The sequence below is a fragment of the Anas acuta genome, chromosome 3 (genome assembly GCF_963932015.1).
Source record: "Anas acuta chromosome 3, bAnaAcu1.1, whole genome shotgun sequence".
Lineage (NCBI taxonomy): Eukaryota > Metazoa > Chordata > Aves > Anseriformes > Anatidae > Anas > Anas acuta.
Window position 1 is genome coordinate 38805491 of NC_088981.1, and position 22451 is coordinate 38827941.

Sequence of the window (22451 nt, forward strand, 5' to 3'; positions counted from 1 at the left end):
GTTCATGAACTTTTAAAGTAAACCAGTACTGCCTTTGTTTTTTCTTAAAATGTTATGGTATAAACTGTGGAAGTTCAGCGGCTGATTTAGAGGAGAGCTTCAGCTGTCTGTTTAATGGGCCTGTGGTGAATAGTTGGGAAGAAGTTGTTTTGACAGTCATTGCATGTTGTGCAGTCCCTGCTCTAGTGCATATATCCTGTGCAGCAGTCTGCTTTACCTGACAGCTTGAAGGGTGACAGTGTCATTGCTAGAAAATTTTGGAAGTCTTTACACTGAAAAAGATGGAAAGCTGTTGCCTGAGATACTGTCCTTTAATGCTTTTTTCAGTGCAAATTAAATCTTGCCTTTTTTTTTCCTCATTAACTACATAAGGAGTTGTTGATTTTTTTATTTGGATTTCTGGTTGTTTTTACAGCATGAATAGTAGCCACTTGCTGTTGATGACAAGAGCTATTCTTTAATCCAGCCAGCCATTTGCCAAATGCACGTTTCTTTCCCAAATGAGAGAGACTCTTTTTTTGTTGTTGTTCTAAACCATCTTTTTGTAACTCAGCTTTCTCAGTTGCTCAGCTCTTGGAGTAACAATACCTGTTATGGTGTTTAATGCTAATTCAAAGCAAGGGCAGCTCGCCGTTGTTACAGATAAAGGAGGCTTGGGACAATGTAGGATAGGAAAGGCAGCACAGCCTTAAGGTGCTTTCATAGAGGAGTCCTCAATGGTGCCCTAGATCTGATGCCATGTTTGATCCTAGCAAAGTTTGCACATCTTGCCATGGTCTGCCTAGCGCATCTTCTTGAACCAGAAGTGCTGAAGAGTACTGTGCGTGTGGAAGAGTCTCAAGACCAGCATGAAGGATGATACTTCACCAAATGCTTTTTCCTACTTTTTTCTTTAGTGAAGCTGAAGAGCTGAAAATCCATCCGAGTTTGTTCCTTTTGCTTTTAATCCTGGGAAAGCTGTATCCATCTCCAATGGATGGCACTTACTCAGCACTCAGCATGGCACCATTTGTACCATTTATTATCAGGTAAGGTAGTTCTCTGGTAGTTTTTCATATAATGGGAGTTCTTTGTAGAATCTCTGGGTGTGTTTGCTTTTTTAATGAAATGCCTTTTTAAAGCTTCTCTTCAGCTTTAAGCGTTCTTAAAGGAAAAACACTGGTATTGATTGGTTGTATTTTCATTTCTTATTAAGTCTTGTTTGAGGGGAATGGAAAGAATTTCAGCTCATGCAAGCCATTGTGTGACTTGTTCATAAATTTTCATCTGCAAAAAAATGATTACTTGATTACTGCCAGAGAGGGGGTAGATGTAAACTGATGAGCTTGACTGGCTTTGTAAAACAAATCTTGCATTGCTAAACTCTTGATGGTATTTTTCAGTCCTGCAAAATGGTTGTTGGTAACTCATAAATAGTCAGTAGCTTATAAACTCACTAATTATTTTTTGTAGGTGCATGCATGTGCATACCTAGCTCCATATCCTATTTGTATGTACTTACATAGCTGCATAGAGGTGGACTTATCCTATATCTAATATATTTCTAAGATGACTTTAACTTTCATTTATATGGTGGTCATATTGAAAGACTCAACAGATATTTCTGCTTTTCTGTATGATGCTGGTGTGGGATGGGATGCCTGATAAGGGGACAGGGCTGTGGTGGGTGAGGGAAAATAAGCATAATCGCTATTTGAGAGGAAGTCTTGCTATATTTGTGAAAGCTTCAGAGCAGTAGGCTGAGAAAGTTCTGTGCCAGATCTTGTTCCTTTGGAGATAAAGTCATTTCTACCCTAAGATCTTCTGATAGATTTAAGTTTAAAAAAAAAAATAACAGCCTGCTTATTCTTCACTGTAAATGTGATGTATCTCTTGCTTCTTATGATGTTTATCTGGAATTCTCAAGAATAATTTTTTTTTTTTTTTTTTTTTAAGTAAAAACTCCTTAAGCATTTTTAAATGCACTGTGTTTAGCCATTTAAAAGTTTTGTTCTTTTTTTTTTTGCCACATTAAAATCTGAAATGCTTCGTGGAGAAACATTTAAAGCTGTATTTGTCGGTTATGTTCATTAACTAACATTGTCTTTTTGCCTTTGTTACTACACCAGAGAAAGCTTATGTTTATTTTCCAGTAGAATGTTTCGGCATAGTTTCCCACGTCAGTAATAGATTTACCTTTGATAATCTTCTGGTTACATCTTTGGTTTGTTTTTTTTTTGTATTACCTACTACTTTTAGCAAGGTCTGTACACCACCAGCAAAGTAAGTCTTTGACAGTAGTCACAATTACTTTTTGTGGTTATTTAAATCCTTTCAGAAGACTTGAGGAGAAAAACCCAACAACACCTTTGCAAGAAGAACCTGAAACATTTAAGACATTGGGCTTACCCTCCTTTTAACTACTGTTAGTGACTGTGTTCCTAAAGAGGAGTGGTGTGGTACAGAACGATGTTTTTTCCATTTGCTTTCCTCTGAATGTGGCAGTAAGCACTCTGGATTCTGGTATAAGCCCAAAATAAAATACATATATATTACAGACAGCAAATTGTATTTGAGTGTACACACATGGGTTTCTCTTGGGTTATGTAGCAAAACATTGGCATTTTTTATGGTTGCCAGGGGACAATACTTTGGGATTTGCATGGCAGTAGAATGCATTTAGGAGATAGCTCGATGCGATATTAGTGACTGCATTTCCATGTACAGCTCTTCTGCCTTTGTTCTGTGAATACCATGATTGTCTTCAGTTCACTCTGAGTTAGCTGGAGTGAATGCCAGGGATTTACCTGGGAAAGATAAATACCTTGATGTTTTCCCTTCTATTCTGCTTGTGAATTTCCTTTCTACAGGAGCAGATGAACTGAAATAATTTTTCCTAGTCACTTGGTTGTTCTTTGGAAGGCAGTAATGAAGATGGCTGTGAAGTAGTCACTTGGGATCAAAGAGACGGCCTGATGCCAAAGGCCATGTTCATTGAGACATTAAATTGTATGTATTAACCAGTGCTTCGAATTGCTCAATACAGAATTATATTATATAACATCTATGTATACATATAATTACACGGTAGCCTATTGCAATTATAACATCTAAGTGCTACAATTTATTGTGAGATTTTTAGTTTTTTCTTGCTGTGACACTGTCAAGGATAGATCCTGCTTACATGGTAGGGAGAGAGGAAGGGTGGCTTTAACTCATCGCTGATTTTCAGACTCTTTCCAGGGCTCAACCCTCAAATGGCATTCATTTGTTGCTCTGAGAGGATGAGCAGAATGCTTAGTTTGCAAGCAAGTGAGCAGTTCTCTGAGCAAAACGGGGCTTAGGAGGAAGATTGGTAATTAGGCTTTTGAACAGTCTCTCTTAAGCCTGAGTGGAATTTTCCATCCAGTGGGAGTGGAGTTGTGGTTGCTCTGACCGTGCTGAGGAGAATTGCACAATATGAGTAGGATTAAATGCTACAAGGACAAATCTCAATCGCCATGCACATGCTTGCTACTCCCTGTTGAACTAGGGCATTTGATTGCCTTTCTGCAGTTTTATTAAAATCTATGTTTTTCCCTTCCCCCACGCAGATGTTTTATTTGGAAGGGAACAACCACTATGATTCACAACTTATTACCTCCAGCTTTTTTTTTTTTTCTTTTTTAAGAGCTAGATAGGTCTGCTTTACTGATTACTTTCTAAGATGAAGGAATGTACAGAATGTTTTTGATTAACAGGGGAGGTAATCGGGAGGTAATGTTTTAAGTACGAAAAAGAAACATAACCTCCCTTTCTCCTCCCCTAGCCCCTTTCAAAAACCTGTAATCTCTTCTGAATGATCCAAATTTGAGTTACCTTATGCCCTCTTGTACCGTAGCATTGCCAATGTGTTTGTTTAGTGTTAAATGTTCTGGACTGAATCATCTGAAGGAGTAAATGGGTATTGCTATATTGACTTGGATACTTTCAGTAATTGAAGTCTAGTCCTTTTTAGGAGCATGACTTCGAAATCATTTAAGCAGTTAAAAAAAACACACTAGCTTTAAAATCCTAAACTCAGTATAAGGTGGTTGTTTGGTTTGTTTTGTGTTAAAAACAAAACACAGCCTCCTTGGGTTTGTCTGGTGTTGCCTCGAACAAAACCTTATTTATTTATTTACTTACTTATTTATTTTGGTGAAATTTGGCCTGTAAAATTTTGTCAAATAAATTTCAAGGCAGTATTACTTCTAGGTACATGTTGTTGCAAGTCGTTGAAGAAACTCTGAGAAAATTTTAAATAGAAGTGTGAACATCTTTCCATTAAATTAATGTAGTTATGAAACAGACACATCTTTCTTGTGGAAAAATCTATAATTTGCATCTTTCTGTAAAACAGAGGAATTGCTTTCAAAAATCCCTTCATGCTGTCTTTAATCAGGGACCAGGGATAGATGATAGTGGAAAGTAGTAACTGTTTATTGTTGTTCTCTTCCCCCCTCCATCCACCAGACCTAATTGATATTTATTTATTTATATATTTTTTAACTTTCTACTACTCCTGTGAGCTTGTCATTAATAGATAAGGATAATTACTGTCACACTTAGAGTTAAAATGATACTAGGATGCACAGAAAGCAAAATTGCATATAAAGAAGAAAAAGTTTTTGGCCCTGTTGTCGTAAGTCTCTCCTAAAAGTTAAGTTTGAGAAGGACAGGAGATGAGTGCATCAGCTGTGAACACAGTGCTGGCTCAAATTTTTCAAACTTGGAAGGAAAAGCAAAATACAATAATAATGATTAAAAAAATCTTAGGGGCCATGATTCCACATAAGTCTTCAGTGCATACATACCATGTAGTACTCTAGGTTTTATTCAGTGGATAAATGCCTTAAGTTGTGTTGACTTCTGGTTAAATCATTTCTTAACAGATGCCAATCCAGGCTAATAAGCAGGATATAGAAGATTTTTCTTACAATTTCAAAGCAAAATAAAAGTTTCTGTTATAAAAGATTGTACTCATTCAGTGAAGTCTGAGTGGTTCAGTGAGCAAAGTGCAGGTTATATATTTGTCCTGTACAAAATGCTGTTCTGAGATTAAGTGTTGCCAGATAACCAGTATTTAAAAAATGCTGTTATTCAAAATACTATTCTCTAATAGAAATAAGAACTTGAATTTTGATCTTTTATCACTAATTTTCTTTTTCAGTTCTTATTGGCCAAAGGGAATCAGTTTATCTTGGCAAATATTTGCGTGAAATATAAGAATAGCCTTTCAGTTGTGCTCTGCTTGAACGCAGTACAAAGGGCCATTTTCAGCAGTTTTCTGATTAGTGAAGTATTTAAGATCTTTCCCATGTAATGAAGCAACCTAAAGATGTTAAATAATACTATATTATTTAACTGCCCAAATATGGCTTTCAAATGCTAAGAGGATTTTATATACTTACATTATTACACTGTCTTTTACCATTGACTGATGTATCTCTGGTTCTTCGATTTTTATTTTTTTTTCCTAAGATAAAAAAGGTCATTCTGATGCAGTTTTGCTTGTTCTTTACTGTGTCAATTCTTTTTCTACTTCTGTTCATAAATTCTTTGCATATTCCTTTCAGTTTTCATTGCTTCATTTACTTCACTGCAGATAAGGAAGAAATACTGTTGCAATAGTTTGCCTTTTGCTTTTGAAAAACAAATTCAATTGTGTAAAGATGCATACATAAAATTATGATCTTGCTGTTTTAACCTTTGTGTAGTAATATGGTAAGTAATTGATTTGTGCATTTTAGGCACTTTGAAAAAATGTGAATTAAGTGAGATTAATCCCCTTTTATTTTAGCTTCTTAGAAAATAGAGTGTCTGAACATGAATTCAGACGCTCCCTAGGAATCAGAGTTGTCTTAATTTATAAATTTGTGAGAACTCAATTCTTAAGGAAATACCTTAAAGAAAAAGACCCAAGTATAGAACTATTACTATTCTAGGAGGTGTTGTGATTATAAATATTTACTGGTCAATGATGTTACTTGCATTTGGGCATGTGGTTTGCTCCTTTGAAAAAGTTAACTGTCATTGATTTATGCTGGTTACTTTTATTGCTTTGTGTTGTGTTTAAGTAATTTCTGTTGAATTTTGTCTGGTCTGTCAGGCATCTGGTTGTTTTGGTAAAGCCCTGTGACAAAACCTGTATAGGCTGCATGGGAATTGTGCCTGGGACGTGACGGAGTAATAAGGCAACAAACTTCAAATGTAAAACCAAAAGTGTGTATGAGACTTGGAATTAATTGTAAGACTTAACACTGAATAAAAATCACAAAAAGGGGGGAGTGAGGGAGATAGGGAGATCTAATAATAAAGCGTCCTCAGTTTGTTTGGGAAGAGCTTGATTGATCAGGAGTTGGACTCGATGATCCTTGTGGGGTATTCTACAATTCTATGACTGATTGAAATCATTCACTTATTTTTTGTTAAAAATACTGGTTATATATCTGGCTAACTGCAGGGTCCCCAATTTTCATTTGTTTCACACATGTACAATTGTGCATGCGAAAGTAGCACATCATCTTCTGTCTGACTTGAAAGCAGTTACCTGACTCTCTCTAGGCTGAACACTAGGATCCGTTGGCTAAGTGGTCAAGCAAGATAGCTGAATAGTTATGTTAGTGTGCTCCTTCTGCCTTTCTCCTCACTTTCTTTTATTTTAGTATATATGGTATGGCACCAATAGGAGAATTAATGTTAAAACTTGCTGGTTTTCAACTATCTTTACTGTACAACTGGGAATATTATCAGTGGTCTGATAAGCAAAGTACTTTTGTGGGAATGCCTTTTCATATCAGATGAAAAGAACTACATGTGTTTGCTGCAGCTTTGTTGTATTAAAATAGCTGCTCTTAATTACAATTGTTTGTAAAAGCATCTCCTTGGGTTTCCATATCAAATGCACATCTTCTTGGTCTTTGCTTTTTTCATCTTTTTTTTTTTTTCTTTTCAATGTGTTGTCTGGTCAGTGTAACTGCTTAGCATTGGAATTGTCTAAAATAATTTCTGACTTGGAATACCTGTGATAGTCAGAGCAAGGGTGTTGACCCCTTGGAATGCCCTGTCCTTGTGGAGATGCCCTGACCTGTCAGCGTATGATAGGGGCAGATGCTCTTTTGAATACAGGTAAGGTTCCTAAAATATATCTTGCTGACATAGGCATACAAAAAATTGAACAAAACACACCTCTAAAACATGCATTGTTTTTTTACATTCTCATTGTTTTGTAGTGTTTTCTGGAACTAAACCTATATAGTGAAACTAATCTTGATTTTTTTGTGAAAAGCTTTTTTTTTTTTTTTTTTTTTTCAAGTCACAGAAGCTCCTTCAGGCCTAAAGTGGAGGAATTGCACTTATTAGGAACATGGAAATGAAATGTCTTCTGTTAGAGAAAGCTGACTTGGTCAAGTCCCCTGTTGTGCACCGCATGCATGTGTGCACATACACTTCTTTTTCTTCTCCTCTTCTCTCTGACCCTATCCAGCCACTTTGGACAGAAGTGTAAGAGAGAAGTATCTGACATCTGTGATGGAACTTGGGCGTAGTAGTGGATTAATAGAGAAATGCATTTCCCTTCTTAGTGTAATTCCTGTCTTGGGAGTTGGGACTGCACTTGGAATTCTTCAGGTTCTAGTTAGAGCTTTCTCTCTGTGTAATCCTAGTCACATATTGTTTGCTACTGATCTCTACTTATGGTTTGCCTTGAGTATTATTAATGAGCAGGTTTTCAGACTGTTTATTTTTGTTTTAGAATCTTTAAATAACAAATGGTAAATAGCTTGGCATTTGTTCACTTCAGATTGCAGTGATAGGGAAGACGATGAAATACTTCATCGGCAGTGCACTGCTCAAGACCTTCTCATCAACCAAAAGTCAATGTACAACTTGCATGTTTTTTGCTGTAATTTGCAGCCTTTTCTTTTAAATTGTGGGCAGATGTTCTCTTCCCATTCAAATGATGCCAACAGGAAATGTTGCTGCTTCTAGGTATTCATTGCTGATTCCTTATTCCAGTTTTTAGTTTTCATCCGTCTGTTGCTCATTGGCAGATTATCATCTGAAGCAATTTAAGAAGTATTCACAAAATGTAGGAATCTGTCATTTGGGGGGGGGAAATAAGTGGTGATGTGTGGTCGTGAGCACTGGTAGTGAAAATATCTTTCTCCACTATTGCAGACTCCTGAAAAGGTCCAATGTCAGTGAGCAAGGGTTAAAACTTCATATGTGCTACTTAAAACATGAGCCAGTGAAAAATACAATGGGGTGCTCAGCTGTCAAAACAAAATAGGTCAGGTTAAGTAATTGTATTATATATTATATATAGTTAAAAACAGTCAGTGATTAAGTACTTTGCTGGTGAAAATTAGGCCAAAAAATTATATGGTCAAAACTATATGGTCAAGATATGTAGCCAAATAGTAACATTTAGCCTGATTTGCAAAAGTATTTGCAGGAAGGAACAGTAAATGGAGAGAAGTAATGCACACTATGCACCTATGCAGAGGAAAGTAGGTATGTCATGGAAGGAAAACAATGTAATGGGAATAAGGGGGAAAAAGTCAGTATTATTTAAAAAGACCAGTCCTGAGTTTGAGAAGTTTGAGTTCAATATCGGGAAAGCCTTATGGAAGTGGGCTGGCGACTTTTGGTGGTACGGCTGGAAGGAAAAAGTCTTTTAGAACCCAGATCCTTTTGTTACTTCCATAGGTCTGATAAAAAAAGTTTTCAAAATTGCTTGTTAAATTCTTGTTTGCAATCAGTTGAAACTTTAAAAATAATCACAAGGTGCTGAAATTTGCTTTATGCATTCAACTTGCCTTTCATAGTTTAAATAATGATACAGTCATATTTTTTTGTCGTTGTTTTTTTCCCCACTACCCCCAGCTATTTTGGTATTAAGTGTTTTGTGTTTCTTTCCATTAATCTGCTTTTCTTAAACATCACAGTAGCTTTTCTCAAATTAACAAATTTAGAATAGAATTTTGAATGAAGGAGGCTGTAACCTCATGTGATTTCATTTCAACAAATAGTTAAACAAACCTAGACTGAAGTTAGCTACCTGATGATATTATTTGAGATTCCTCGATGGGAATGCAAGAAAGAAGTGCCATTTGAATTGTTTCAGCATGTTTTATAGCAAATCTCAATTTGAAGTGAGCATATTTCTGTTGCTCCAAAGTTTGCATGCAGTATAAGTAACAGGGTTCCTACCCATCCATGTTAGAGATCCCAGTTTATTGGCTGGCTGAATGACAGCAATTTAGGTTTCTGTTGTTGATCCAGCTTGTTATCAGTTGGCCATTTTTTACAATAACCTAGGTCTTGGTGACAAGGAGAGAAATGTGCACAGTTTCTTCCCAGAAGGCTTTTGGAAGCATGTGGAAAAACAACTCCTGGCATGACTTGTGGGGAGCCTTCACAAATAAGTCTGTGTGCTTTGCCTACATAGTTTCTGCAGTATCTACAGCTACTCTGATTCATTAAGTACTTGCTGGGAAGCATTGCCTGTACAAAACTATAAGGTGTTATCTTGATTGCCCGAGTTGGAAGAATAAAATACTTAACACAGTGTATAAGGAGAACAGAAATTTGGGCAACCATTAACTTCACTTTAAAGGAAATTGATAAGAGTGTAGAGGTTTAGTACTATATAAATAACCTAAAATTAAACTTGATCTGTGTCTGTCTATGGTTGGGTTCAAACATTTTCTGGACTACATGCATGTGTTGATTGTAGATCTATAATCTACAACAAACTCTTAATACTTTTTATTATGTTTTTCTGCTTGTCAGGTATATATTGAGATGCTGTGTCAAAATTCCAGTTACTCTATTGAGATGGGGTTTTTTGTATGTTTTGTTTTGTTGTGTTTTTCTTAATTTCAGAATAAAGAACAAAAATTTGTCTTTAGGCCAATTAAAATACAGGTTTCCACAGGGAAATAAGCTTTAAAAATAAAGTGCTTTGCATATTTTAATTGCAAGGGAACAACAGAAGTGTGACAAAATGGAAAATAAGTGTGTTTCCTTAAAAGAGAATCACAAACCAAGCAAATCCATAAATAAAAAGAAGCTTCAGGTACGTGTATAGCAGGTTACTGTTTATATTCCAGGAAAGATTGCTCTCCCATTAATGAATGGGGACAGTCATACCAATTTGTCCTGAAAACAGAAGTCCAAGATACATTAATTGCATGGAAGCATGGTGTTGTCTTTTTTTTTTTTTTTTTTTAATGCTATCTTTGCACCTGTCTTTGCTTGGGGACTTCTTATACTGCATTTAGAAGTTGCTAAATGTAATATTTCGGGACCCTTTCAGTGAAACTGGTAGTGTACCTGGTTTGATTGGCAAGGTCGCAGACCCCTTCTGCAGAATGTTCCCTTCCACTGGAATGTGTCCAGTTTGGTCTCCTTTTGTTCCCATCCTGTTCTCATGGCTGCTGTTCCTGATTGCCTCGTCCAACATACAGTGAAGGCGGTGTATGTGAATGTATTTCAATTGAGAATGAGCTTACAATGCTGTAATACTGAATGTAGGAACAATTATCTATAGTACTAATAAGCTGTGAAGTAATGAGTGATACATAGATCACTGTATGGTGTTACCCAGTAAACCTGTCAATAATTGTTTTTCTCCTGGCTAAGCCTTGTTCTAACAACTGTAGGTATTACTTACTTTAATGAATGTATCGCTTACAGCTACAGTTACAATTCTTAAAATGACTTCAATTCATTTGTTTCTGTGACATTCATATAAAAGGTAATCCTTAGTGTGTTGGTTTGGGTAACACAAGGTCTGTTGAGAGGGAGTAATAAGGAAGGGAGAAAAAGAATCACATAGGAAACACCTGCAGTTCTTTTTTAAAAAAGCAACGTGAAGATATTTTTATTTACCACTAGTGTTCTGTTGTTCATAGCTGGAGTAATAAATTAGATACTTTTGATGTGTGCAGAGGAGTGCGGAATCCTTGTGTGCCTTATGAGAATTGCTCATATAAATTATGTCAGTCAGCAGCTTTGTTCAAGATCTAAGTGTTAACGCTGGAGCGGAGCAGTGGAAATACACTGAATCTACAGTTACACAAAGTGAAAGCTGTTCAGATTTATTGACTTTTTGTTCTTGATCATGAACTGTTTGAAGTAAACATGTTTACATCCAAAACCTCGTGCACCTAGATAAACAGTGCCGAATTTAACATGGCCTGCTACTTCAGTGGTGGTTAATAGCCCTGAGCATTCAATACAAGTGTATCCCATAAGGATTTTTCAAGTTTTCTTTGCTTCTTGCTACCTTGAGATATAATAAAATGTGTTGTGCTGATGTGTTGTGTGTTCTAACAAAGACAACGTTTTAGGCATTACTTAGATTTGAGAGTTTACTTACACATGAGCTGCATGTAAAGAAGGTCGCCTACAGAAAACACTTCTCGTTTTCCCCACTTGTTCTTCAAATCAAAGCAAGTAAGATTCAAATAGAGGTACGCATGCACACACATGTTGCCCAGAGGGGTGCAAGGCTCTGCTGCTGCTGCTTGGCCTGCAGGGACGCTAAGAGCAGGTGTCCAGGCACAGGTTTGGTTGTGGGGTTGTAGCCTGGGCTGGGGCTGCTGTTCCCCTCTGCCAGCACCGGGCTGGGCAGCTGCCACAGTGGTGACACCGCTCTGTGTTACGTTGTGCGGCTCCTTGCAGGCTGCTGTAGCCAGCAGCAAAAAGTGGCTGCGTTGGGCTGGATTTGTCTTGTGTTATCCAGCTGTTTTATTTACTCATTCTTCCTCTCACTTTTTCAGAATCGGTCCAGATTAGTTGTAATTACAGGTAAGAGATGATATCCACATGGCATCTGGCAAACAGCAGACCTGCCTACTCTTAACTTAGGGTGCCTTTACAGGCTATGTGGAAAAAACAGTGTTTATTTTGACATTCTTCTGTCAAACTTGTTACATGATTGAGGAATGAAGCCAAGTGCCTCCAGAACAAGCGAGAAGCACACACACATTGAGTGCCTTCAGGGTATCCAGAAGTTCAGGGATAGGTGACTAATGGTGGCCTGCCATGATACCTGGCATGTGCATGTGAAAAGGAGTGTTCTTACATGTTATCTGTGGTGTTTGTTGGGGTATGAAACAAAACAGCTTCCTTTGAGTATTAGAAGGGAAATGGGAAAAGAAACAGCAGAAGTGGGAACCTTGCTCAGATTTGAGAAGCTGTTTGTAAGTATGAAATGTCTTCCTTGTGTGCCCATAGGTGTTCATGTGAAGCATATGCTTTGTTGTTCTTAAGCTTTGTGATGCTCTTGTTTCTTCCTAGGAGTGCTCTTGGAGGCTTTCCATGAATTTTTTAAGTTAAGTGGCTGTACTGCAAGCTACGTAGCCAGGAACAGCGTGAGAAGTTGGGGTTTGTGTTGGGGTGCAGCAGGTGCACAGCACGATGGCAGGCTGGTGGTTGGGCAGCCCTTCAGGCGAGCAGAAGCTGTGGGTTTGCATTTTCCTCAGGCTCAGAAAGTTGCAGAACTGGGACTGCTGCGTCCTGGGCCAGCTCTCCACCTGCTGGGCACCGGGGTGTTTGCCCAGGGGAGGGAGGAGGAGGAAGAAGAGGAGGTCACTGCCTCCTGACTGAGGATCCTCAAAGTGCAAAGCAGAACCTGACCTGAGGGCCCCAGTTTGGCTTCTTTGTGGGGTCGAGGTGGGGGAACACTCACCTGCTGAAGTTATTTTTTAGAGAACAGCAGTTTGGGGCATGAAGAGAAGTGAATATTAGACTTGTCTGTAGTTTTGCCTTAAGCTTTTGCCTGACATACATTCAGTATGAATGCTGAGGTAGCAGTCTCCAACCATTCCCTCTTGTGAAGCTGGAATTCGGGGAGCTTTACTCTTGATTTTAACCTTCAGTTTTACCCTTAATGTGAAATTATTATATATATAGCAGTCACTTCTATGTCTGTACTAAGTTTGATAAAATAACAATCTGGAGTAAAATGTAATATGTAAAATAGTGTATGTCCATACATGTATAATGTCTGTGGTAAATATTTTTTTTTTTTTTTTTTCAAGAAAGCCAAGTTTAAATCAGGTTATTTAGAAGTTGTTCTCAACTCTCATTTTTAACCAGTAAGAAAAAAACACCACACAGCTCCATTCTAATTTGTTGCATTGTGTTCAAGGACAAACCTCCCTCTGAATCACGCAGTTTTGGAAAGCACCCTTGCACAAGTTAGAGGAAAGCCTGGCATTTTCCCCATTTTCCACTGTTCATTCTGAAGGGATGTCAGATTCCTTGGGAAAAAATAATTTGTGAAAGGTCACAAACAAAATAAAGAACATTCTTGAGTATACAGTTACAGCTAATTGAGAGCTGGACACACAGTGCAACAACAACGTCGCTCGTGTTTGGAAAGAGCATCTGTATGCAGGGAGGGCTGGGTTGAGGAACCGTGGTGTGGCACAAATAAAGGAATGGTTGGGGACAAATCACTTTTCAGGTTTACTTTCAACATACAGTAGAATTAAAATGTTTTTGTTTAAAAAGACTGAACTTGTTTTTGCTGAGGGCTAAGCTGGCTTCTTGCATCATGTCAATACAGGATTAAAGCTTTTCCATATGGAAGAGCCTCCGGTTGTGACTGCTCCGCTTCCGCATCCTGTTGTGAAGAGCCTACTCTTTGCTTTTCCTTTTCAAAGATGATCTTCCTAAAAATCATTCCCTAAGGGAAAAGATGGGAAGGTAGAGGATAGAATACGCTGCCATACCATGAGGGTGAAATTTCCAACACAATGTAGTTTAGGGTAGCATATAGCTCCATACTTCCTTACCGCAATATTTGTGTGTTTCAGGCACATTGTGGCCTACCAGAACTAAATTGTCAGAACTGTTAGGCTATTTCACTAGGTCTATTTAGTGTCTTCTGTTCAAAACCCTTATTAATTCAGTTGCTGGCTCAAGATGGAAACTGTTTTCTGTATTTCTTTGAAGTGAGCTAAAGCAAGCAGCTACTTGGGGTATTGACTTTAAATTTGCTAGAGGTATTTGAAACTTTAGAATGTCTTTTAATCTAATTTAATTTTTTAAATAAGTAAATACTTTTAAATAAGTAAGCGTGACCCTGCAGGCATTGTTTGAGAGCCCTAAAAAGTGGTTTTCCTATCCTGGCAGAGGACATGATTTTGTCAGCTGAAAATACGTAAGAAGCAATTCAGGAAAAAATGGGGAGGGTCGGAGGAAGGAAGGACGTCTCTCTGGCTCATCCTACGCAGTATCAAAACACAACTTCTGCCACAGTGCATTGTACATCATATAAGCTATTTGGACATTGATTTCAAACCCTGTGATAACTTCCTTGGTTGTCTGGGAGTGAGTGGCTGAGCTGTGCTGAGCTGTAGCTGTGTTACAAAAGCTGACACGTGCACCAATTACCAGCTTTGAAAGCCTAACCCTAACCGACTTCCAGTTTGTAAAAGATTTCACTTCAACTCAGTGTACATGCTACTGAAGTAGTGTACAGCTGATAAAATATTACTGTAACTGCGTAGCTGAATAGTTAATTATATATATATTCCTACCTCTACAGCTAGTAAAAAAATTAATAGCGTAAGATAAAAAGTCCTTTTCGGCCTGTGTCTTATGTGCAGTTTTGAGTCTTATCAGTTCATTCTGAAAAAATAAAAACTATTTATTTTTGAGATAGTCATTACACGTAATAAAAAAGTTTTTTTTATGTGTCTGTTACTTGTAAACCTGTTTTCTGTCTTTAAATGTATTTTAAGAGTCAGCGGGAGATAAGACCTAAAATTCCTGTAGACACTGTGTTGTTCTGAGGTGAACATCTGATTAAGAACATGGAGTGTACTTCATTGAAATCAAACTCAGGATATGTTAGAATTGGTGTTTAGTAAGTAAAGTAAACAAAGAAAATGGAATGGCACAATGCTTGTACCTGTTTCGTGGCATAATTGTATCTATCTGTCTATTTATTTATGAATTTATCTAAACACAGAAACTTATGAAGGCAAAAAGCCTTCAACACGGCTGTAGTGTGGCTTCTGTTTCTGGGCAAATAGTCTTTCACTCCTGAAAAGAAGGACTGCATTTGATTTGTGATGAGTGTGTCATTAGGTTGTCCTTTGTTTTATCCTGTAAAAAATCGCACCTAATCCAAACATTTAAGTTTTTAGCCACAGAAGTGGATTGCATCTGGATGACCAAAACTACGTATTTCTTTTTCTAGGTGTGGGCATTCTCCTGTGTACCGTTCCCGTGAGATGTCAGGTCGGGCCCTTGTTCCATTTGTTATGGTCAGTGAAGTGCCGCACACAGTAACATCACTGCTGAGGGAGCTTCCAGACTGTACCAGTCCTTGCATACGACAGAATAATATTCACGGAACGCTTTTGCAAGTATGTTTTTATGGTGTCTTTTGTTGTTTTTTTGGTTGTACTTTATGGTCAGATAAAATGCAGTGAGCTGTGCTGAGTGTTGACACGTTGTTAAACTATGTATAAAGACTGCTTTTGAGTCGATTCTCTCAGATGATAAATATGGGATGCAAATTTCAACAGTCATTAGAAGACTGCAAGTTGTAAATATCAACATTTACATTTCGTATAATGTTTCATCTCCGGAGATTAAAGTGCTTTGAGAGCAAATATCTTTATCTAAACATATCTAGAGAGATCCGTGTGACTCACCCAGAATCACAGAGCAAATCTGCGGCAGAGCTGAACTCCGAGCACCAGAAATATCATAGATGTTGAGACTTGCTGCTTACCTACATATTTATGTACAACTTGATTTGCCATTCCTGCTACATCATGGGCTTCACGTCAGTTTGCTGTGCACGATGTGATAAGTTTTATACTGTATTCTTCAGAAAACATTCTGGAGAACAGCTCGCTATCAGTTGGGAATCAGAAATTTCTTCATTCCTCATACATCATTCCTTTGGTTTATGGCAGTCGGTTCAGTGTGTTTGATTTTTAAGCTATCATGGTAATAAGTTACCCATTTTTATTGCCTGTTTTTCACAAGCAACCCTCCAACAAAGGCATATTGTATATGTTCGGCTCTGTTAGTCTGCCTCTGTTAGCTGGCAATCTGTCTTGGAACACATTCCCATTGTAAAGTGTGTGGTGTTGTGTGTCTGTGTATGTGTTTGCGGGATATTATTTTTATGTATCTCTTCCAGCTTATTATTTCCCTTTCAAATCATGACCTTACGGGAAACCCACGATAAGGAAATGAGTAAAGTCTCTCTAGAGCTGTTATTGCCAACTTTACCTGTACCTCTCCACACTGATTATCAGCTTGTTTCTAATATATATTAACTGACAAGAAATAATTGGAAATCTGATAATTCCTTCAGTGTTTTTAGAAGTTGGTGTCACTTTGCTTGTCCAAAAAGGAATGTTGATAATTTTGGAAAATTGGCATCTTGTGAAAGATGCCAACTAGCTGGATTGGGATCAGAGGAGTTCATCCAGTTTAATTGGGATTTGGCAGATGACGGGTAAGAGAGAAGGTCGTCCCAGTTTGTGGTTGAGTCTGCCCTGCTGCAGATGTCAGTCCAGCAGCTGTGTAGGACTGAGGGGATTACCATCATCAAACTACCTGTATCTCTACCAGTGTGCCACAAAACTGGAGTCCTTCTGGAAGTGTTAAGAGGTGGAAACATTTTGTTAATCTTCAAAAGGTTTATAATCCTCATAACAAGAGTATGGACTGGCTGTAACATATAAAGCCACTGTTGCCTTTTTAGTGACCTTGTAGAAAAGTAATAGTAGAGGGTTTGTTCTGAAACTGCCCGAAGGATGATCTGTTTTTTAAGCCGGTGTTGCTGACAAGATGTTATGCATAGGTCTAGGAGGTTTTCACTTCCATCTGTGTGAACCAGGAGGTGTTTTTATTCTCAGGTCTTTTACTGTGGTCTCTGGGTCAGTTTGGGAAGTCACTAGGATCTAGTACTGAATTGCTACTGCGCTGGGGGAAGACTGGTGCTGTCAGAGTACCACATTCTTCAAAAAAATGTCAGTGGTGCCATAGAAATCCAGCGATGTTTGGTCTCTTGTGTGTCTTGGGCTTTGTTTTATGATTCATGTTATCAAGGTTGTGCAAAGTGTTCGTTTAATACTTAATCAGATGTAGTGTATGACTGAAATGCTAAAATAACTGTTGATAGTTAAAAATAACAAATATTCAGAAGAAATACTGAAGGGTGATGGATTTACAAAAAGGGAGGCACCGTTCTTTGATGTTGTACCTGTAAAACACTAGTGCCACGTAGTTCCCCACATAGTGCACACCTACTGTAAATAGGAGGGCAAAGAGCAAAGTGCTGTGACTTCCAGGGGTTTTGGATGGGTGGTTTCAGTTTCCTTTTTATCATTGTAAGAAGGGACTCACAAGGCTTATTGAATGGAAGGGTGTTACCAGACTATTTATTAAAGCTTTAAGACAGGGATCTGACAGTGTTCAAGACTGCACTGCATTTCCAAGGCACAGTAGAGAATTTATCTTCCTCTTCGATATGAAAATCCTTACGAAAAAGAGTGAGCCTGTACAATGCTCGATAAAATTTAGATATTTCTTTCCAGCAATACAAGGCCAATGTCTTATGAAAATAGAATTCAGTTAATTTAATTTCATTTCTTCGGTCACATTAGTCAGAAGCTGACTGTTTTCACTGCCTGATTTTTATTTCAGTGGTTATATGCTGTCAAGTCTTGAGCAGGAAAATTGGAATTGTTCAGACTTAAAACTTAGATGGCAGTGCCAAATGTAATAAATTTTGAAGGTAAATTACAGTTATGTTTCAGGGTAATGTAATTGCTTCATCTGTTGCAAGCCAAATGTTCATTTATAGACAGATCATTCAAAAAAAGTTCAGACTGCAGTGCTTGTCCAAACACGGGCTGGTTTTCAAAACGCTGAGATTGACAGGGACTATTTGGGACAGTAAATACAAATGTGCTGTGTTTCACTTCAGCCTGCTGCATCAAGTGAAAACATGGCTTTTGGCCCCCAGTGTGATAATCTTGACTCAATTTATGTATGAATATAAATGTGCATGAGGATAAAATAATTTTAAGGCTTACTTGTTTTACATAAGAATTATTTTCAAGAAAGGAGGAATGTTGTCGTTCTGCAACTCTTACAGAGCTGATGGTAACCTTCAGGGAGTAGGTTTGCACCAGAAGTAAATGTGTTGGCTTAAAAAAGACAAAAGTCCACTCAATGCTTAGTGCTTCCTCTATGAATGCAGTTTCTAATTCTCTGTTATCCAAACTGATATGGGGGCTGGGGAGGGACTTAAGCTTGTAGTTCACTAGAAAATGTGGAAATCTTCTGTTGGCCTTATTAAATGATGAAATTTCTGGCTTCTGTTGTTTCAAGATCTAGTTTGTTGTGTGTTTATTTTATTTTTATTTTTTTTTTAACCTGATTAGCTGAAGGGAGGAGCTTGTCCAGGGCTTTGTCTAGAGACTTCTTGTTTGCAAATTTTTTTTGACTTTTGACAGTTGCCAAGGATCTTAGAATAGTTGGGAAGATTGTGAGGTATCCTTATCAACGGATCCATGAAGTAGCCAAAATCTGCTCTCCTGAAATCCAGGGTTGCGATCTTGTTTTTTGCCTTGCTGCCTTCTCTCAGGATCCTGAACTCTATCATCTCCTCACTGCAGCCAAGCTGCTTTCAACCTTCACATCCCCAATGAGCTATGCCTTGTTTGTGAGCAGGAAGTCCAGCTCCTTGTCTTTTTTTTTTTTTTTTTTTTTTGTCAGAAAGTTGTCATCGGTGCTCTCCAGGAATCTTCTGGGTTGCTTATGCTGTGCTGTGTTGGTCATCCAGAAGATACCAAGTTTGGTGAAGTCTCCCCTGTGAGGAGTGGGGCTTGCAAACTTGAGGCTACTTGTAGCTGTCTGTAGAAGGCCTCATCCCTGTGTTTGGTCCTGCTCAGGTGGCCTAGAGCAGGCACACATTGCAGTGTCACCTGTGCTGCCATCTGTTCTTGAGCCCTTACCCTTAAGCTATCCCACCACGTCTCTGTGATTCCAGCAAGACCACAGCCCTGCAAATTGCACACAGACATCTTAATGCCTGGGATTCGTTAACCTACCCCTTTGGTGCTTTAAAGCAGAAAAAAGTTACAGGATGCCTGAGCATGGTTTGTCTGGAAAACAATGCAGCACCTTTAATTCATCCAATTGTAGTTTATTTATAATGATTAAAAAACTCCCAAGTGCATGAGCTGTCAGATTGGTTTGCCAAAGAAAGCAGATGCTAGACTTTTGCTTTTGTTTTTATCTTGTAAGAATCAGGTAACATGATTGATGCTGGGTTTCAAAGGCTCTGCTATGTATGTAGACCTAGCATCTAATTGTTACAAGTACAGGAGAAAGCAGCAGGGAGACTGAGGCTTTCGGTCACAGTTCTGCACTCACTAGTTTTCAGAAATCTGCTCACATTTATGTGTTCAAAAATCTGTACCTACCCTTACACTATCTTTATATTGAAAATAATTCACTGGTCTGCTGCAATTAATCACGGAGCAGATGTAATTACTGTTAAGGTTTCTGTCTTTCTCACATGAAAGAATCTGCACATCAGCTGGGTCATCATCTTGTGTGTTGGCAGTTTGATCTTCCTCGCATTCACTTTGGCAAGCCTACAGTGATGCATTTTTTGAACACAGATCAGATAAATGAAGGTTATTAAAAGAGCCAGCGCCTCTTCTTTTAAGTTCCCTGTGCATTGTTTTGCCCATTTCTGAAACGTGCTAATCCTCTTCCTAGCGGTCTTGTGTTGATTTATACCTAAACATTGGCAGTTCCTGGCTTCAGGCTGCTCTCCAGAATGGTACCACAATTTTTGCTTCCTCCATCACTGTCCAATTCACTATGCAGTCCCTGCCTTTTGGAGTGCATTTTGCATTCCCTTTGGCATCGCTGGGCACAGATTAGGAGAAAGGTGGATTCAGTGACTTCTCCCTCATCATTTGATGCTTGTATAGGAAGAGAGAGAACTACATGAGTTTGTATAAATGTGCATGCTGCCTCTATTTGCTGTCTCCATCAGGAGATGGATTGAACTGTCCAAGATACAGTTTCTCATAGAAGTTGACTGTGGGTTATGCAGTTGGACACATGAGGAACAATTTCTGTCTGGAAGCTTCTTTGGTTTTGAAGATTATTTAGTTTTTTGTTGGTACCTTACAGGCACAATCAAACAACTGCATATAATAAAAATTCTCTGGCCTATCTTGTCTTTGCAGATGGATCCTTCTTGTTGTGACTGCAGCTTAGTTACAGAAATTCTGCCTGGTCCCTGGGAAGGTTTCTCTCCAGTTCCCCTATCTTCTCATCTGAGGTCTAGCTGGTAGCTTCTATTCTTTCTGGTCTTTGCAGTCTTCCCACTTGCTGTTATCACTTCTACTGATTTATCCTGAAATTTGTTCTCTGAGCATATGCCATTGTTTACATCACTAAAGAAGAGCAGTCTCCCCTCCTATTTGGGGGGTGCTCATGACCTGCTCTTAAAAAATATATATTAAAAAAAATAGAGATCTGCTAAGTGAAAGATGAAAAATGATTTGTTTTGATGCAGGGTTAGAACTTTAGAAAGACAAAAGTGGAATATCACTTGATGATGGTTCCAGTGTCATCAACCAGTAGTCAGTTACTCTTCACAAATTGTTACTCTTAATGTTCAAATTTTCTCCACACACCCACAAAACTCTGTTAAAACTGAAACTCTGTTTCAGTTGGCTAAATCAATATTACAGCATGATAGGAGGCTGGTTCAAAGAAGAATGTTTTGTTTGTTGTTTTGTTTTTATTTTTACTAGCTCAGACAGTTCTCTTTGGCGTGTGAATGCGAAGTCCTGTGCAAAGAATGTTGGTTTGAGTTTTTGAATGTTCTTTTGTTTGTTTTGCTTTTGAAGCCAGTAGCACTGCTGCATCTTCCACGCATTTAAAGAACACTGAGTCACATCACCTTAGTTGCATGGGACAAAAGATAAACCTAGTAAGATATGAAGGGCTTAATAACTCTTTACCATTAATGTTAATCAAAGATTAAATTTTCCACCGACTTTAAGTGGGACAAGAAATTAATAGTTGAATAGCTTTTCAGGGAATGTCAACATCCCATAGAATTAGATTCATCTTTCTGAAAGTAGCGTACAGTAAAAGAATCTAGAAACTTCTTATAAAAATGAAAAACCACGATTGCATGACAGATTTTTCTGACAGCTATGCAGGGCTTTCATAAATCTGATCTTCTGGTTTAGTTTTTGTGGAGTTATTGATTATTATTATTTATGATGGTGGAACTTTAAATTCAAAAATTTAAAAATCAGCGTCGTGGGTATGATGTTTAAATAATAATGGAGAGATGGAAGAGGTGACTGAAAGATGGAAGAAGTGATTGAAAGGGTGGTCGATGACTTCACTAAAGCAGCAAGAAAAGCGGAACAAGAATCCAAGTTGAGAATACTCATACTGGGTCACGCAGATACTTGTCAGAGTCAGTGTGGTGCTTCCACCAAGGGCTGATAGCACACGCCTAGGAAAAAGAGTAAGACCAAGCAGCCAAAGAAACGTGTGCTGCCCTAGCTTAGAGCACTCTTGAGCTAGAGGTGTAGGGATGTGATTTTGAACATCAAAAGGAAGTACATCATTGTGCTGATGAGAAGAAGCAGTTTATGATGAAAACATCAATATATTAGGTAGTTTCATTATCCAGAATACTTGTATCAAGACAGATTATTGTCGATGAAAGTAAAGCCGACCTAATGAACGTGAATGCTTTTTTACCTCCTGTGAGAGAAGGAGGATTTTTAGCTTAAGCTGCTACAAAGGAAGGTCAAGCTGCAGGTATCTGAGATTACTATCAGTCCTGTATTTTATGAGTTTAATACTTGGACACTTACTCGGGAATAAAGGCCTTTTAAATAAATACGAGCATTTGAAAATAAAGCAGAGAAGAATGATGCCTGGAGAAGATCTAGCAAGCAATCGCAGGAGCTTTATTGCAGGACTGAATAGGTAATAAAAACCTACAGACTCCAGTGGCTAGGGTGTGTGATTATGATAACAGGAGACAAATTAGGCAAATATATTTTGAAAGTCATTCTTGGATGTTGGTTTTTGTGGCTGAGTGAAAGAGAGAGGTATACCACTGGTTACCTTGGCCCAAAATCCTTGATGTGAATTACCAGCAGGGGTGTCAGTGACCGTATTCTTTTGTGTTTTGTTTTGAAGACAAAGGATCGCCAGGGTCTGAGGGAATGAATGGGGAAGTAGCATATTGTTTATTTGGCTTTATTCAGTAGCGCAGAAACATCGACTATGGTGAATTACTTTTTATTTGTCTTGGCAGCAACGTTTGAAGTATAGCAGTTCAACATTAGCTTATAAAAACTCAGTGTAGTAAACAAATGGTACATTATCTACAGATCAAA

General features: G+C 38.1%; 1 protein-coding gene across 6 annotated transcripts in view; it reads left to right on the forward strand.

Annotated features, from left to right (window-relative positions):
• THADA (THADA armadillo repeat containing) overlaps positions 1–22451 on the forward strand; it is a 165065-nt gene that overhangs the window by 59123 nt on the left and 83491 nt on the right. For all 6 annotated transcript variants that reach the window (XM_068676704.1, XM_068676706.1, XM_068676707.1 and 3 more), the window contains 2 exons: positions 897–1028; positions 15224–15392. In XM_068676704.1, coding sequence (XP_068532805.1) covers positions 897–1028; positions 15224–15392 — 301 coding nt within the window. The remainder of the gene's footprint in view (positions 1–896; positions 1029–15223; positions 15393–22451) is intronic.